General features: G+C 40.4%; 1 protein-coding gene and 1 long non-coding RNA gene across 2 annotated transcripts in view; one reads left to right on the plus strand and one right to left on the minus strand.

The window, feature by feature from the left end:
* Positions 1 to 18,562, plus strand: part of LOC146567278 (uncharacterized) — a 36,111-nt gene extending 17,549 nt beyond the window's left edge. Inside the window, exon 7 of the long non-coding RNA XR_014893895.1 lies at positions 262 to 18,562. This is a non-coding gene — a long non-coding RNA (uncharacterized LOC146567278). The remainder of the gene's footprint in view (positions 1 to 261) is intronic.
* Positions 2,978 to 7,137, minus strand: en2a (engrailed homeobox 2a). Its single transcript, XM_085287012.1, has 2 exons — positions 6,651 to 7,137; positions 2,978 to 4,847 (listed from the first exon to the last, which is right to left on the minus strand). Exons 1-2 carry the CDS (start codon positions 7,135 to 7,137, stop codon positions 4,528 to 4,530), a joined length of 807 nt encoding a protein of 268 aa, XP_085143138.1. The 3' UTR covers positions 2,978 to 4,527.
* Positions 18,563 to 19,134: the final 572 nt, after the last annotated feature.

The following is a 19,134-nucleotide window of genomic DNA, read 5'->3' on the forward strand; positions in this document are numbered from 1 at the left end:
TTAAAAATATATGACACATCCATAAATCCACCAGTATAGAGAACAAGCTGTGCAACTCATGCTGTGTTAAAAACAACTTTGTGAAATTTGAACGCAGCATAAAATTTGGTCTCGCTGAGCAGAAAACATTACTTTAGGAAACAAATATGGTAGCTACATGGGAAAAGGTGCATTGATGTTTTTTCTTTTTCCTGAATTTCTTCAAGTGAACAAAAAGAATCTTTGCTTAAAAGTCTTGCATCTTCTTTCTTTTTTTTCAAGGGTCACTCAAACACGGTGTGTGAAATGAGAGTTGCCTGGGTGTGACTTCTCCAGAAAGCATCCGCTTGCTATTGTCTGCCTAGTCAACTTCTGCAGGCCCCAGCACCCTGACTTCCATACATGAGAGATCAAGGGTTACCAAGGTGCTTTTGAGAAAGAAGGGCTCAGTGTGAGAGGGGACAAACCAGTCCACAAAATACTCATTTCCTTTGCATGTTAGGTGCCCTAGTGGGGATTCAGCCGGGGTCACTGACACAGTTTTTCTTTTTTCCATCGTTGTTCTTAATGAAAACTGTTGCTTGCCTTTTCACTGCCTTTTCACTGCTATCTGCTGCCCTGTACAGTATGTGGCTCGATAATACGGTGAGTTTGTCCAAAAGAAAGTTTGTTCAGACTCTGACTGTTTATCCGGTGCCAGACAGAGGCACCTCATGTAGAAAAGGTAAAAGTAGTTCTGTCCACCTCTCATTCTTGCCAAAAAAGTTCAGCCACTGAGCCACAGCATTAACTTGTATTCTAACAAGATTAAAATATATTCGTCCTGGGGATTAGCATAGTTAGGTGTCCTTTTGCCTCTTTTTTTTCCTGCACTGGTGCGGTGACAGTGGGCTTTGATCTGTGTTGCGAGGCAAGAGTCCTGGCTTGGACCTAGCCATTCGAGTGCCAAGTGTGAAATTGGCCTGATGTCATCCCCATTCTTCACCTTTTACATCTTTCACCACTTTAATTATGTTTCCGCCACAAAGCCCAGGCAGCTCTGAGCAGATTCCACTCTGGCCGTAGGAAGCATTTAGAAACTGTGGGTAAATGACACAGTAGGGGAGGGGGAGGATGGTGGGAGAGGTCATAGCAGGATGGGGCCCTTTTGTGTGTAGAGGTAGACATTGATACTTTCCTGATGTATCCTGCACCCACTTCCATTTTTTACAACATGAGAACTCTCTAAAATTGTCTGCAGTACTGAATAAAATTGCTTTTATCCCAGGCATTTTTAAGAGTTTCTGCAGAGATTTTTATCTCTGTGTTACCTCCCCAGCTTTACACGGTCATATATGGTATTTTGGCAGCAATGCAAGACTTTTCTGAACCATGAGGAGCCTCAAAAAAGGACCGCTGGTGGTCATTTGACCACCTGAATCTCTACTTCCCAATACGAGACAAATTATTCTCAGATAAAACCTTTTGTTCCAGGAAAGAAGTGCCCATGCAGCCTAACAGCTTTAGCTTTTGTTCATGCGCTGGTGTCCCTATCTGAACTTCAGGGGAGCTTCTCTGCCTGTGAATATTTTGATGAAGCTTCCTATTGATGCGCTGAATGAAGGATCAAAACAACAGGGCTGCGTGCGCATGTGAGGAGGAACACAATTGAATGGAGTATTTGGATGTGTGTGTGTGTGTGTGTGTGCCATGCAAGAATAAAATAAACCAAGTGATACTGAGATGTGTGTGTGTGTGTGTGTGTGTGTGTGTGTGTGTGTGTGTGTGTGTGTGTGTGTGTGAGACAGAGTATGAGTTGGCGAGTGAAAAAGCTGTGTGTGGAGAATGGGTTACTGAGGGGCGGGAGGGGGAAACCAGCCACCTGCAGCCATGACGGGCTTTGACCTTCATTGCTCTCTCTCTCACTCTCTCTCTCCCCCTCTTGCACTCACCCCTCCCTCCCCTACCCTCTCTCGCTCTCTCCCTTCGACTCCAATTTCTTCCTTGTGATAGAAGCACAGGCTCTTTTCAGAAGCAACGAGGAACACTGACCGTCTCAAAGACAGTGCTGGGTGCAGCCCTATTTGCTCTAATGCTAGTCACTGGCCGTTAGACATGGCGTTCAAAGACTAGTGGTGCAAGTATGGAAATGCAGATAAGGCATTGTTGAGGAAACATGCCTGGGAATTGTTCAAGGCTTTCCCTTGCATAATATTTGAAGCTTTTGCAAATGTTTTAATCTCAAAACCCATGATTCTGATTTTCAGCGACGATTCTGAACATAAACAAGTGTGTGTTTGCATGGAAAGGACTGCTGTGCTGTGCAAATGAATAATGTCTGTAATTTTCTTTAAAAAGAGCAAATGCCATGTTTTAGCTTGTAATGTATTTGTTTTTTCTTCAAGTTATGATGTGTGCACACTATCAGGAGAGACCGAAGGTCCCGTTTGCTGTTCTATCCAGGCCTCGGCTAATGCTTATGGGTTTTAGAGCACCATACAGAGTTCAGAAACATGTTTGTGTATAATCTTCAAGGTTTATTTACTCTTCTTCTGCAGTTTTCAGGTGGCAGTTAATTACACAATTAATACATGATACAAATTATGTACATTTATACCAAAGAATACTTCCAACATAAAATAAAAAATAGCATTGTATTCTACAACTCTGTGTTGTAATTTTATTTAAACATGTTCATATATAGATAGATATACGCTGATGAGTAAATTCATAATGTCGTACCAGCAGTTTTTCATAAAGGCATTAAACTTGAGTAGTCTGCATTTGAAGTAATACTGCTTCTCTGATTCGGCACAGTTCTGTTTCATAAAAAGTTCACACTTGAACTTTAAGGCAAAGTGTGTTTTCTGTTTGGTGGATTTTAATTCACACACACTTTTTGCAGATACACAACAAAAAGACTTTGAAAGGCAAATAATCCACAATTTGGTATGGATACAGTCTGAAACTTAGCTCGATCATACTTTCGTTGATAAAGACCAAAGTTTTATAAACACAGTTATTTGCCCAAGTACAACAAATTGCAGCTTTCATGCAAAAGGCCCCATAAACAATTTTTCATTCACAAAAAAAAGAACCCAAAAGAAAACAAAAGAAAACAAAAAGAAGTTATTGCAAGATAAACAAGCAGTGTAAACACCTCAGATATCTACTCTAAAGCAACACTGGTCATTGGATAGATTTTTTTTGTCAATATAATCTATATAAATACACATATGAAGTCCTTTCAACAACGATAAGAGATTTCCAACATTTGTAATACAGTCACTGACGGATTTGCCTTCTTTTTATGATATATGGATATGCAATAAAAATGTATATAGAGAAAGATTTAACAAGAACATCCAATAACCTGCATTTCTAGAAGATACTCGTGAGAGTGCGCAAAAATCGGCGTCATCATTGTCTTTATGCTACGGAGTTGTTTCTGTGACGTAATAGGCAGCATTATAGCCTTCGCTTAGCTACAAAAAATGATTCGTATTGCTATTTAAAACTATAATAGCTGCACTGATGCATTGGTATAACGAATGGAATACGCACATAATATTTGTTTAAAGGCTATGAGATGACCACAAGCATAAGCAAGGCCTAAATTAGCATTTTAGTTAAGTGGTGTGTTAGAGAGAGAAAAATCCCTACCTCTCCCGGTCACTTGTAAGAAACTGTGAATTTAAAAAAAAAGTATCAAAATTCAGAGTCTGCCCGATTAGTTTTGCAGCTGACACGCAACACCTTCTTCTGCCTATTTTACATCAAACACAATCAACCCTCCCTCCCCCAAAAAACCCAACAAGCATGGAAGATAAAAACCGCGTTAGCATTTATTTAAATTCACAGTAGCCTGGATGCAGCAGAAAAATATTCTTTGGACTTAAAGTTTGCTTACTTCACTGACAAATCCAAACGTCAGGTGCCAGTTAGTAAAATGTGAAACGATGACAATCATGGGTAGCAGTAATCCTATACGGTATATAAAAATGAAGGGAGTAAGCGTTTGTACCTCAGGGGGGGTTGTTGGGGTTGAGCTTGGGCTGGGCTGGGTTGGGGGACAACAAACAATGAAAACATACCTTTATACAACATCTTTTATAGACGTGATATTGCAGAAATATCTCTCTTTTTTTCAAACAATTTATGCTGGTATACTCTATACACTGGCCCTTTATTCGGTGAAATTATTGCATTGTAGGCTTGTCTAAACCTCCCATATAACGAAAAAGCACTATAATATTCCCATAGGAACATACAGAGACCTATGGTAGCATTAGAATTCCTGTAGGGACTCGAAGTAGTAGCGATCTTATTCTTACTTTTTTTTTGTAGTATTGTATTTTTAACGGTGCCCTGGACGCGATGTACATCTGTAGGCTACTGAGTTAGCGTTGAGTAATAGTAATAGTACTTTGTAGTATTTTTATCTGCTGTGGCATCATTAAATATTCCTGTAAGTAGAGTTTTTTTTCTCTGTGATATCTCTATAAAAATCTATAATAGGATTACTATAGGTTCTTTTTCGTCAGGAGGCTGCTTTTACTTCTCTGGAAATCAATCGCTGTCTGATTTTTCGTCTTTCGACGTGACGGTGGAGTGATTGTACAGTCCCTGTGCCATCAGGTGCAAGGCCAGAGAGTTTTTAGCGCCGCTAGCCTTCTTGATTTTGGCCCTCTTGTTCTGAAACCAGATCTTGATCTGGGATTCGTTCAGGCCCAGTTCCTGCGCCAGGTTCTGTCGCCTCTGCTCCGTCAGATACCGATTTGTCTGAAACTCCGATTTGAGTCTTTGCAGCTGTTCTGCTGTGAAGGCCGTCCGTGGTCGCTTGTCCTCTTTGCTGGTCGTTTTCTTCTTTGGTTTCCGAGATCTTGGCCCTGTAGTGTGGGGAGGTGGGAGGTGGGGTTCACAGATACACATGTATGGGTTTGTCAGCATCCGAACACGAGAAGAATAAAAGAGAATAAAATCATAATAAAAGATACACTGCCCATTATCAGAGCTGTTTTATAAAGTTCAGAAACTATTTTGATTCATTTTTTCTTATTTATGTATTCAAATCCTCAATCAACATATGATCTCTACACTGTTGTGCTAATTTGTATTCACAGCAGTGCCTACAAACCCGTGCGTAAAGCGTATTTTATAATAATCTAGATTTTATAAAGCTTATTTAACACCCCCCCCCCAAATGCAATAAGTATGAAAACAAATGGCTCTGTGTCTTACTGCTCTGGTCACCGTGCCTTTTAAAAAAATCGCAAAATAAGTGTGAATTAACTGACAAAACATTTTTAGAAACTTGTAAAATCTGAACAGGGATGCTTGTTAAATGTTGACAAAGCAGAAACAAAACCTTCCCTTCCCCCCTCTGTTTTTATCCCTCTTCCCGGCTTACACATACTACGTATGGATACACACACACACACACACACACGAACACACACAAACTCTGGAGCAATGTGAAATTATTAGCATAAAGCATCTCTGACACAACTCAGCCACTGTTTAGCAGGTTGGCTGAAAAAAAAAAAAAAACAGGATCAATTTCAGTGAAGCTACTTTGCATTTTAGTTTTTGTGGGCCACTTGAAAAGCTCCTCAGTGGACAAACGTGAACAGAATGTGAGCAGCACACATTAGATACACATTAATTTTCCGTCTGGATGGAGGCCTGTTTTGTGTAGCCGCTTGCTGTCTGTGTTCGGTCGCCTCCTCCAAAACAGCGCGGAAAACATTAATGAAACTACTTAATACGAGTCGAACCTCCATGAATCAACGTGCATGATGTGTGTGCCCATAACCCCCCCCCCCCCCAATAAAAACCTGCAGCTCTACAACTCGGTAGTAGTCGCCTACGCCACTCTATATGGCGTTACATAATGCATGAGAACAAGTTGTACTCCACTTTTTTTGACAGACACTTAGAAAAATACACGAGCTGTTAACCTTGCTTGCTAGATGAGAAGCGACTTTCCACGCGTTCTTGTAACTGAAGATTAGAAAAAAAATACCACCAAGCTCTCTACTGGCCAGCGTGTAGCCTACAAGTCCTACTGCAGCCATCATTTGAAAGCATATGCATATTTAATTCACCTCAAACAACTTCTGCAACGCGTTTAAAGAGCAACACGTCCACGCAAAGTGCACTAAATATTCATTTGGAGCAAATTCTTTGGAAGACACGCAGCTGCTTATTTTTAATGGAAGTAGGACTCCGATATTATCATATTCATAACAACGTGAAACTGATGACTGCTTGAATGTGAGATTTTCAGACAAAAATTTAAATTTCTGTGCAATACAGAAATTGAATATATACATTCAATTTCTGTATTTTTAGTATTTAAAATATTTATATCTTTTTTTAAGGAAAAAAAAAGACATGATCTCCGCTCTGTCATTTGCATTAAAATTGCCCCTCGCCAAAAGCTTTTCATGTTGTGTTTTTCCGCTCTGTAAATTCACACCTTGTTATTGTCTTCCTGTGGATATTATTCCTGCGTTAAATAATTTTTGATGGTTTTCTTTTGTGTGTGTGCAAATTCTCAGCCTGCTCTGCACAGCACGGTTCGCTTCTCTACTCTCGAGAAGTCGGTCAAGGCATTCGGGGTCAGTGTTACGGGGTATTTCAGGTTACCGAGAACGCGGTATAGAAAATTTAAAAAAACGCACACCAACCTGAAGAAGGCCTATCCGAGTATCTGGTGCAGTAGACCCAGGCTGGCCACAGCATGGGCTGAGACATGGATGGGTTTGAGCTGGCTTGGGAACTGTCTGAGTCTGAGCTTAGGCACTGGTCTCCATTCTCCCCGCGGGGTTTCAGGGGCTCCTCGGCGGCTATAGCAGGCTTCTTGGTCCCGGTAACCGTGTGTGGAGTGGAGGTCCCTTCTGCTGGCACAGTGCTCCCCACCGGTTCGGTCTGAGGGGCGGTTGGGCTGTTGTGGCTCTCCCGCGACGCAAGGCTACTCTCTTCGCGGTTTGCGCCACCGTCCTTTTTCCGTCCGAAATCCGGCCGCAGGATGTTGTCGATGAAAAAATTGGTGACCCGGTGAGGGATCTGCAGGTTCTCCGGCGCCTGTAAGAGGGGAAGGATGGCTCTGTTTGATTCGTCCGCCGACTCCTGCCGCTCCACCACATCTCTGTTGCCGTGATCATTTTCTTCCATACTGATTCACTTTCCCCCGCTTTACTCTCTTTAACCCCTTTATCGCTCTCCCCGTTGCAATAAAATTCGCGAACAACTTTAGGGGAATTAGACTGCAAAAACTGCACGAGTAAAATAAATAAAAAAGAAAACTCAAATACTAGTGAGTGCCTCGGACACCATGCAAAGCCTTGCGACTGTGTCCTCTGAGAAAAGCATACTTTTTGACATATATCCCCCCAATCTCGGGTTACAACTGATCTCGCACAGCTAAAACATTTGCCATTTGCGCACCATCCAATTTAGTGTCATCCAATATCAGCGTGCTCGGTAATGCCTACACCTAAACTAAACTAAGGGTAAATAAAGAGGCTCCTAAACTGATGCTCTAATACTCTCACTCTGGAGTTTTGTTCTTATTTTCAATACGAGCCCCCCGAGTGACGTTTTCCCACCGTCCTCCCAGACACGTGCCTTGGACCAATGGGACGGCAGAAACCAGGCCACGTGACGCAGGCTCCAGAGCAGTCTACAAACGCCCATCCTCTCCTTAGTAAAAGAGAAAGAGTGCTGGACTAAAAGAGAAGAGACCTAATTTAAATCCAAGGCATGCACCCACATACTCACAATATTTCATCAGTGTTTATGAACCTGTGACTTATTTTATTCTATTTTGGGGCGCTTTGGGGTTTTCAATTTAAAAACGCCATGCATGTCGGTTTTTGTCGTGTATATTAAAACAATAGGACACTGGAGCATCGGTTGTCAAATTGAGCTGCGGGGACCCCCGGGGTTCCTTGCTTGCAGGGCAAGCAGGGATTCCCAATAACACAAGTAGCAAATTTTTACTATATAGGCCATTTATACACGTGTATATATATATTTTTTTTATTCAATAGCATTTTTATAACTATAAAGTTTAATTTTCGACACTTTTACGCACGTCCGCAATTAAATACAGTTTCATTCTAACATAATAAGAAGTGATGATTTACTCATATGAAGGCAAATGAGACGGAATTTTAACAAAATGGCTAACTGGTCCAATGCAGACATGCGTGGGGATGCGTGATCTTTGAGGCGAGTTTTAAAATGCCATCTGAAAACACTACAACAATAAAATAACTACTTGTTGAGTTTATACATTACAATTTAGCTTTATTGAATGTAGTTAGAGCACTGGTAAGGTCAACTAAGGCTTGAGAACACTCCGTCCTGGCCAAGGTTAAATGCGGATAGCCTTTTTTCTGGGTGTCTACGTGCTCATATTTTCACCTAAAAGTAATGTATGTGTGTTTACTTTAAAAATGCAACTTAATCTCCGAGCATTTATGCCCTTTATCCCCCAAATAAACAGCAGATTTTCTGTTTACTCGTCACTGATGTGCAGGGTGGTCGGATGTGTCATGTTGCTTTCAGTCGCCTCATAACTGGCAACAAATTGCATCAAAACTAAAACGTGACAGCCAAAAGAGTCTTCCCTGTCTGCTTTCAAACGCACGGGGAAGTGCGCTGAGTATTTTTGATGTTCTCATGTTCGCCTGTCGTGACGCTGCGGTCGACCAAGAACTGGGTCCATATCCCTTTAAAAGAAATCAGTGATGCAAACAAACTGTTTTGTGCGCGGTGCTCGGGATACAGAGTCGCGCCAAAGACAAAACTTTGAGTAACTTTGCTGACCAGCACCAAGTTTGCGCTTCACTTCCCAGGACGCCACCGGCTCGCGAGGACGGCTCTTCTCTGGCGTTTGAACCGGAGAAGTGCATTTAAAAAAAAGAAAGAGAGCCAGAGTGGATCGGGGATGACCCGAGGAGCAGCAAGACTGAGACTGAGTGAGGAGTTTTTCGGCTGGCTTATTTTTATTATTAGAAAAACGCTTTGTCTTAGTCACTAGGTTTTCTGGCTGGCGCCTCTTAGATTCTTCAAATTAATTCAGGACACATAACCTGTTTCCTCGTGTTAGCTAATTATTTGGGCACCACAAGCCGGCAGTTTGCTCTGATGTGATGTATTTGTTTGATTTGATTTGTGCACATGCTTTGGGTTTGGGAAAACTGTGAAGGTTGGCTGAGAAGTGGAGTCCAAAGCTGTTTTCATTTCTATTTGTGCAACACAAAAAATCTGTAATTTAAGCTGGTTTAGTCTATGCCCGTTTTTTCCCCCGTGGGAGACATAATTTTCTTGATTATTTTTTTCTCACTTGTTAAATACAGGCTTTATGAATTTATTTTTTGCAAAGCAATAGCGGTGAAGCAGCACAGCAAAATATTTTCTTGGAATTCACACAGTGCGCGTTTCCACGGCTATGTCCAGCTCCTAGTTGCAGAGATTTGCAAAGTGCACCATCACATGCTTCTAGCTGATTTGATTTAAAATAAAATTCTTGCTTTGTGATAATGCTGCTTCTGTTTAGTATTTTTACACCATACCTGAGCAGCACCTTCTGCTCCCGTCTAACATCTCCCCAGTCACAAAAGGGCCCAATCCAAACAGTGAAAGTTGGGAGTGAAAGATGTAATTAGACAGGCCACTCTCACGCTGCGATTGTTTCTCACTTGTGAGGGGAAGCGCAGATTAATGTTGAGCGCTAAATAAGCAGCACACAATGGATTCACAGACAGGCCGCTACCGCCTGGGCTTGGCCTCTAACCTCATAGCAAAACAGGGATGTCTGGAGGAAATGACACCATTTCAGACTCTGAATTATAATAGGGGCCTTTGTGCACTAAAAAAATATGCACATCTAAACCAATCTAAGCCTGAAATATTATTTGTCTTTAGAGTGAAAGAGCGTCCACTAATATCACTCCATTGGCTCATATTGTTAAAGCGTTTTTAAATAAAGGACGAGATTTGTTTGAAAGTCGGATTTGGAAATAATGACTCTTTGAGCTATTTCTCAGTGCTGCTTCTGTGCGGTGCAAGGAAGTCATCTCAGCCTGGTGCAGTTTTTAGACGAAAACAAGGTTTTGACTCAAATCTGGAACACACATGCTTATTTCTTTATGCTGTACAAATCCATAATCCCGGTCATTGTGGGGGTTCCGATTCACTATTGTCTGCCCACTTTGGACTGGCTTGTTTTGAGTATGACTGATGAAAAGACAAAAGGATCGTGCTCTGTTTTAGCTCCTAATAATCAGTTATTGCTTTGCCTGCTGAACATTTCTGTGGTGCTGGATGCTAACGAGACTTTCTGGTCGACCTTTTTCGGGTTTTTGTCAAATTATATTTTCCAGGACGGTCTGATCTGGTTTATTAAGGGTTAAAATAGTACCATACGATTCAGTTATCGACATATTCTCATTATTACTTTAAATATAGGCAGGCGTTAACTGACATCTATAAAGCTGTGTTTTATTGGCATGGTCTTTTATTCATGTTTGCCTGTTTTGGCACGCTTATATGCCAGAACAGCCAACGAGAGCTGCTATATTACTTTCTCTGTTTCGGCTCTTGTGGTGATTTGGTGGCGCCACTGCATTTTCTTCAGAATGCGCTTTGTTTCCCTTATTTACTGATTTGTAAAACGTGATTTTTAAATCACAAGCCTTAACGACGGTAACTTATCAGTCCCCCTTGCCTCACCAAGCCTGGGCCCAGACTTTCCACACGCAAGAAAATGATCAAATTACTGAACAATTACAATTACTTTATTTTTGCTTGTGCTATTTTCCCAGTCAATCAACTTATAATCTTATAGTTACTGTTATAACCTAACCATTGTAGTGCAGGGGTTATACCTTAACCCTAGCTGTAGTTTTTGTTCAAGATGACTTTTTATATTTTGACAAGAACAACAACAACAACAACAACAACAAAAGTCCACTGGTCAAAGAGTAGCAGCCATAGAGCCAGAGACAGCTGTTTTTTGGGGGGGATAATAATTTTCTGGCGAGTCAGAAACATCCCCTGCAACCATTTAACATTTTGAACACAACATGTGAAATATTTTCATTTCCTGGACCCTGTTTGCCATCATTTGCTCTTTAACACGCTGCCAGGTAACCTCCAAAATAGCCTCCAGCAGGCCCGTCAAAGCTCTAATCAAAGATATAAAGATTTAAAAATTCTTGATCCCGCTATAAGGATTTTTTCCTCTCACATATAGGCTCAACATTATTCATTTAGCTGGTTAGCTTTTCTTGAATTCTGCATCCCGGGTGCCGCCTTATGGTTAAAACATAGCCTATAAAATGGGCATTTCTTATGATTATATTCTGTTCTTGTTCACGGAAGCAGGAAACATTGATTATTGTACTTGTCATATCTGTCAGGTTCTACTAAATAAGTGAATGCTTCCGTTTTTTTCTGTCTTTTTGTTTGTCTGCAAAAAAATTTAAAAAAAAGCATTGGGGCATCTCTTCTTTTGCCCTGAAAGGGTTAATATTCCCTGTCTTTGAATGCATATTTTGCGTGCAGCGTATATACACACTAACCAGGTGTGTTTCATAATCACTTATAGCTCTATACCCCTCCCCTCTACCTCACACGCGCACATACACACACGCATATATACAGACATATACTCCTCCTACTATTATAATGTATCGCATGCATTGTGCGCATGTGCCCTGTCCTTGAGTTCCTATAACCTATTTTTTTTCCTCTGTATTTTTCTGGGTAGGATTGTCTTATACGTCACCAGCGCTCAGTACTATGGAGTACTACAAAAGGTGACGCGCAGAAGGAGGATTTGTGAATGGACGCCGTGATGTGTGCCAGCTCACAGATCAGAGGGCGGTGGGCCCTCTGCAGATGCACCCCCTCCATCACACCACCCCTCCCTCCAGATGAATGGGGGTCTCTAATATCAGCCCTGTCACCATTGCAGGGGTCTAACCAAATCCTCCAGCTTCCTGTGCCTTTCAAAACCTAAAAGCACCTCTCTTCTATTTGATGATCCTGTATGATTTTTTTCTTTCTTTTTTCTCTTTTCTTTTTTATTGTCGTGGTTTTGTGGGCCTAGAAGCTCGCTGCCCACTCTTTTATTATGGGCCAAGAGCATGGCAGCCGAATTAGACTAGATTAGAAAGCTGGCCGAGCTGCATTTAGTGGGCAATACAAAAAGTCAATCAGTTTTAGAAGTGTGGTTCATCGGAATATAAAATAGGTTAAATGGAGGGACTTGACACCAGTATCTATTTTTTCATTGTTTCCCCGGGATTTTCCAGAATCGGTCTTCGCAGTGTTTCATATATAACCATAACAGGATAAATCCCAAAGAAAAGAAACACATGGATAAGAAACAAAAGCAGTTTTTTTGGTATCTGACATCGATACATGGATACAATTGTAGTAACAGTCTTTACAAAACTGCCTTCTTGGGCTGAAATACTGTAGGTGTTCATCCAAGTTTACATTGTTAGATTTTTAAAGCAAAATCATGCTCAGGTGGTGTTTCTCTAAATCCGTTTGATTAATTTTATGCTCCCCTTTTCCAGTGGAAAAAGCGCAGTATATAATTTCCACAGCTGCTTATTCATCACAGGCTCTATGTAGATGATGTCTATATAATTTTTTTTCCCCGTGGTTTGATTGTGTTTACAGAGAAATCCTCTAGAGTCGCCACGTAGCGGACTTTGGGGCTGCTGAATCTTCTGCTTTCAGCCCTTTATAGGTTTTAATAACTCTTAATCCGTCTGATCAGTCTGGCGTAGATAAGTCTCATTTGAATTTGGATTGTTCTTAAGAGGCGGGTCGTATTTCTCCACAGAAGTCTACAGAGCTTAGCACAAACAACCGCACCACCCTGAGCGCAATTAAGGCTTCAGCTAAATTAGATGAAGGGTAATTGAATGCAGCTGACTTCCCATCAGCAAACTCTTGAATTAATACAATGAATAATACCAGTTGATGGTCACTGATTATTATTATTATTATTATTTTATCTGTATTTTTAGGGTAAAAAGTCAAAAAGTGCATTTTCTTTTAGACACGAAGCAGCAACACTCCAATCTTTATTTGCATCATTTTAGAGAGGAAAAATAGGCAAAACTTTTCTTCTTTTCAAGTTTTCTCTTTGCGCATAAGAGACACAGATTTGGAGAACCTCGCTGTGGTGCATACTGTGTGGGTTGCAGACATAGAAAGCTTATATCTTTGACAAATCAAATTTCTGTTCTTGCCAATCAGTGCCACCCTGGATTGTTTTGCAACTATTTAACTGTTTTCTGAGCGGAGGGGGAAAAGAAAACTGCATATGCTTACTGTGATCCAAAGTTGTTTTTTTTCTTTCTTCTTTACAAGAGAGAAAAATAACATAATTCTGATCCGGAGATTAAGGTTTAAAGGAGAAAATTTGATTTTAAAATATAAATTTAAGGACAACCAAAATCTATAGCGAACAGAACAACCATCTCTAAGAATGAAACTCTAAAAAATAATGCAACAGATATATAAAGTGCACCAACAGCAATAAAAGTTTGAACAGAAAAACCTTTCCTTACAGCGGCTGCAAGAAAAAAAAATCTCATGCATTAAAAAAAAGCATTGTCCACCTTCTTTCTTATATTTTGAAATAACTCAGAGACACTCTTAATGACCCATAGTGCCTCATTAACAGCCATAAAAGTTTTTTTTAAAAAGGTTTTAAAGTGGAAAAAAAACTTCACTATGCACGCAACTCTCGCTTTGTATCCCGTTAAAGATCAGAATTTCCTTTTTCTAGTGTGCTTTTGTACTTATATACACATCAGAAAATAACACTGTAAAGATCCTCATATCTTTAATAATAACTGGCTATTTTTCACAGAGTGTAAAAGCCTCTAAGGGTCCGCTCTGTAATCCTGTAGGTACATAAAGCGCACAGTTATCTGCGTGACGCTCAACTGGTGTCAGGCCCACAGAGCTCTTCTCCTACTGTAGTTTTCTGGCTGGTCTGCGGGACTTTTCACGTGTCGGGACGTCTTACTTCGGACAGCAAAGAATGAACTGCTGGCTATTTCTGTAAGGTTAATGGGTTTACATTCTCAGTCATACAGAACAAATAGGCTATGGTGTGGGTGTGGGTGGACAGGTTCAGTTTGAGAGGGACCAGAGGGGGGGATGAAAATGTGCCGCCAAACAGACCTCAAAGCAAAGCCAGTGTAATGGCCCCTAAAGTTTTTTGGGGTCCTTGATTCCCCTGTGTGGGTCATCCGGGAAGCTTTGCGGTTTTTGGATTGTCCGCATGCCTCGTGCACCTGTCTGTCGCGGGGAAGCAAGGAACAAGTGGGACAAAGACAGGTGGAAATCCCTTGCTGAAACTCATATTTGTTCTTTGTCGTTGTATGAGCTAATTAGATTTTATTAGAAGAACCTCACGTCCGCAGGAAGTGCAGTTAAACGTGTGATCGTTTAACTGCATAACCAAATCTGTTAGTTTTATTTCCTTTAAAACGACGAAGAGGAGAAATTCCTCTTAAATTATGGCAAAATCTATACATATATATTTAAAAAATAATAATAGTACAAATCTTATTCGCGTTTATGTTAAGCTGAAAGTAGATTTACCCCAGCCAGTTCGGATTTTGCGTCCGGGCAGTTACAAACGCCAAACCCACAAGTTAGATGTAATCATATCGCATCACAGAGATTTTAAAGTTACACATTTAGTGCGAGTAGTAAATGCTAAGGGATTAAATCAAGCATCGGCATCAGTGCTTCTTCATTTGTTCATACCGAGGCTCTTTCTAATTGCGAGATACAATTTAAGTTATGTCCCCGCGTCCAGCAACTTTAATTATAGTGGAAGGAGGTCAGTCATAAGCGGATATTTGACCCGGCTCCTTGTGTGGCATCGCGCCCTTTACCGTTAAAGTCGCCAAAATAGTTCTGGACTCCGCTGGATTTACCATGTGCACCCAGTCCCACCCAGTGCACCTGAGTTGTTTTTACCCCCCAGTAACTTATATGTTGTGAATTTGTCACCTACCAGGAGAGGGGCTCGTCAAAGGACATTTTAGACGCAAGAACTTTCCCAGATGGGTTTAGCCTGCCAACTTTGTGCATTTCTCCGGAACTGCAATCCTGTTGCTTGAATTATGCTTACGTGTACTAATGAAGACTAATTAAAACATGACAAACATCGACCTTTAGTGCATTCTAAGTAGGGCTGCAAGCATGTCTTAGATTACTGGTATATGGAAATGAAGTCTGTTAGCCTATTTGACAATATACATACGGGCGACATACAGTAAGACATAAGCAGACTGTCCACATTAGTTGTAAAATCACGCAAACGTAAGGGCTTATATATATGTATATATGTTTTAATATTGTAATATTTTAAACGTGCTTCATTGATACAGCTAATGGCCACAACCAGCTAATCTTCTTGAATCTCAAATCCACATTTCATTTTTAAATGAATCTCCTACTATTTAATTCTTTTTTCTTTCTTTTTCTTTCAGAAAACTAAAGAATACACACGGATATTGACCTGTGGTGTAAATTTTAGCCTTCTCTCTGTTTGTGAGATGTTGTTGTCTGCCTCCCAGGATAGATCTCGCAATGGAAATGCTCACCTTGATTTATTCCATCACCTTTTATTCAGCTGTTATTATTATTATTATTATTATTATTACCCTGGTCGATTTACAGAGTCTGATCTGGGCGCTAGGATGCACTGGGTGTGTTTAATTTACACTGGGAAGGATTTGTTTGGATGGCATGCATAATGTGCCATCACCTGAGGTTTATGCTGTCATTTTATTATTGTCCTGCGGTGGAAGAAAAGGAATCAACTGGAATGGCACACAAGGCTGAGCATGTTGACTGAACTGATAAATCTCACACGACACAAACACTTCTAATGATGATTCTGTATCAGTCTGTTTAATGTTTTTAAGCGTTCATACTTTTATTTGTTTGGGTTTTTTCCCCCCGTGATTTCACCCACTGGAGGAACTGCGACCAAAAAGAGAATCACAGCCTCTTAAAGGGAGAAAAGGTGTGAATGGATCATTTCACCCTCAGACAGGAATACGCAGAGAAGGCAGAGAGCAGCCCGAGACTGCCATTTGAATGGATCTGAGAGGTAATTTGAGCTAAAATGGAGTCCACTTCTGAGCCACTCACTCAGCCCCCCCATGGCATCCACTGTAATTCATTATTCCTGGCCGGCACTGGGAGAGGCAATGAGCGAGGGCAGAGGACAGGAGTGGACCCAGCTCTGGTGTAATGAAGACTCAGTAGACCTAAACCAGTCTCGCACACACTCGCACACGCACTTGCACACACAAAATCTTTCATTATATTTCAGAGAGAGCAGGACATTAATGCCACTGAAGACCTTTTGGCAGAGAAAAAAAATGCAATGATTTTCTCCACACTCAATCCATTTCATTGACCTTTTCTATCATGCATGTGACTCTGCCCGCTCACTGCACTGTGAGATAAATATTCCAAGGATAATATTCCTCTGCTGTTTTAATAAATTATCTTTCTGAATCCAAAGTTTTAAGAGGCTTTAAGGAGAATATGAGCGTATTTGTAATTACTTTTACTTTTAATTGCCTTCATTTTTCTTCATGTGCTGTGTTTTCTTGCTTTCTCAGATTCCAACACTCCGGTTGTTCTTTGTTCGACGCCTCTAAAGACTTGTTTTTTCTACATTTCCATACAAGTAGTTAGGTGAAAACCTCTACATAGATGAGGCCCTTCCAGACCTTCCTTTTCCTTGTCCTTCCACTAGGGGTCTATAGATGTCCTGTCCAGACAAGCTGGGAGGATAAATACTGTCATCTGGTGGTAACAAAAGCCATCACTACTGGGTAATCTGGTACTATACTGCATGTTTTCTTTCCCCAGAATATATGCATCTTAATATCTTTATCCACTACCACACCACAACGCGGTACTTTACAATACATTTAGTTTTTTTAAACAACAAAACGAATAAAGTAGTCAAAATTTCATTTTTCTTTGTCCTGGATGAAACAAACAGAAGTTTAGTGCCACAGGTGGAGCATGAAATAAAGCAAACAGTGCCTGTGTAACAGCAGCTCACAGATTTTAAATGTGTGTGACAGCCAGGTGAGATGACAGGCGCTCCCCCAGATGGGTTTACCACAGAGACGCGTGTTCAAAGCGAGGCAGGCCACCAGCGTTCAGTGAAGACAAAGTCAGAAGTTATAGAGGAGAGGAGAAGTTCAGCATTCAAATGTTTCGATAGGAAAAGAAAGAATAAACGTGAAAGTAGCTGATGGTTTCAATACATTTTTTCAGATTGTAGATGCAGATGCATTAGTGTGAGACTAGTTTTTCTACTAAGACAAATCTGAATGCTTGCAAGACTGGGGTAAGAAAGTGATGAAAATAAAGTTTTACTACAAATTATGCACCGAGTTATGAACATTTTGTTTCTTGTTAAGTTTGAACAGCTGTTTAAGTGAAAAGATTTCTAAAGGAAATGTTTATTTTGATGGGCGGATCTGCTGAAAATGGTCACAACCCCATAAGATTAGTACCTGTTGGTTTAATGGTTTTTAATGTATTTTATAATTATGCCTTACGTGCACCATTGTGATATGTAAAGTCTTCAGCTGTTGCATACATTTAGAAGTTCCAGCAATTCACTAATACACATATTTAAAATAATAATTTGGCCAAATTTAGTCTATTCAGATACAAATAGAAAGAAGAGCTGTAAAAATTGTAAACATCTTCTAGTGACATTGTAAATGCAATCCTGTTTGCAAACTGTTCAATGGTGTATTCCTGAAATGCAATACAGTGACAGGAACAAAACCAAATCTGAACTATAATCCAGATGAAGTGTAAAGTAGCACAAAATAGTAATACTCGCTGCCTTCTACACTGTTGAGGGACGGTAAACGAAAGAGCAAATCTAAAGAAGCAGTTTAGTATAGGATTGCATCTTCTTTCTCAGTACACCTCTGAACACCACCTTTTTTTTCCTTGAAAAATTTAGTTTTTGAAATATTGCCTCATCACAAAAAAACTCTCAAAGGCAAATATATTCAAAAGTGCCAACACCACTAGAGTTGCTCTGAATTGCTGAAGCCTTTTTCTTCGAGTTCGAGCTGCTTTTTTAAAAAAAATTTTTATTTTTATCTCCTAAGAACTCATAAAAGTGAGAAACTAAGAAATACTATAAAATTACAGAACCACACAATGCAGCAAAGAACTATTATTATTATTACATTACATACATATTGGCCTTAAACTCTGCTGTATCATACTGTTATATTTTAATAGCAATACCACCGGTGTGTTTCATGAGCAAAACTCGTACTCATACTTCTTCCATCGTGCCAACTTATTCTGGAAAGCTGCACTAATCATTTTCCACTTTATTTTGGAGTCTCTCTCATTTCCTTTGGCTAGTTTAAAACAAATATATATCTGTACAGTGTAATTTTTATATGAATATACCTTCTTGTCTTGTTCTTTCTGCTGCTGTTTTCCTCCTCAGACCAATAAAGCTATTTTTTAAATCTGATTTTATCCATCTTGTATACCGTGATCTGTACTAAACAGACGCAGTAAGTGAGACTCTCATTTCAAGAGACAAAAAAATTGCAAAGAGAATGAAGTTAAATACAAAGTAAACAAGTTAAATTTGCTATACTCCAGTGTAGAGTTGTAAATCTTTGTCTTCATGTTTGCTGGCAGTCGACTCGCTGCACAAAATGCGAGGCCAAGTAACACAAATTTCAAAGTCAAAAAAGTGCTGCAAAGAGATGATAGCAGTCTGCCGGAGCAAACCTATAGGTGCCGTGAATCAATATATCTGATGTGCCCTCGCTTGTCTTCTTGCCTGGAAGGAAGGATAGAGAGACGGAGAGACGGAGGGGAGGGGGCGCTTTTGGCAATGAGGGGGGTTCTCTAATGGAGTCTTTCAGTTTGCTGTGGCTGGAAATGAAAGGAGGTTGAAGCCTGGCCAATTATTCTGCCTGAGAAGAGTAGGAGACTGAAAGAGGAGGGAGAGGAAAGAGATGGCGTGTGGCGCCGTTGCCCTGTTAGAGGATGGGTAGATGGATGGATGGATAGATGGGATAGAGGGATTGATGG

Source organism: Mchenga conophoros, linkage group LG9 (assembly GCF_057382185.1).
Source record: "Mchenga conophoros isolate Kocher_MC1m ecotype Shallow Benthic linkage group LG9, M_conophoros_male_GT1.1, whole genome shotgun sequence".
Classification (NCBI taxonomy): Eukaryota; Metazoa; Chordata; class Actinopteri; order Cichliformes; family Cichlidae; genus Mchenga; species Mchenga conophoros.

What these genes read in the sequence shown, in the direction of transcription:
- en2a (XM_085287012.1), bottom strand. Translation starts at nt 7,137, where the DNA reads ATGGAAGAAAATGATCACGGCAACAGAGATGTGGTGGAGCGGCAGGAG. An exon ending in CTCGGATAGGCCTTCTTCAG is followed by an intron (nt 4,848 to 6,650) that starts GTTGGTGTGCGT and finishes CCCACACTACAG; the next exon opens with GGCCAAGATCTCGGAAACCA.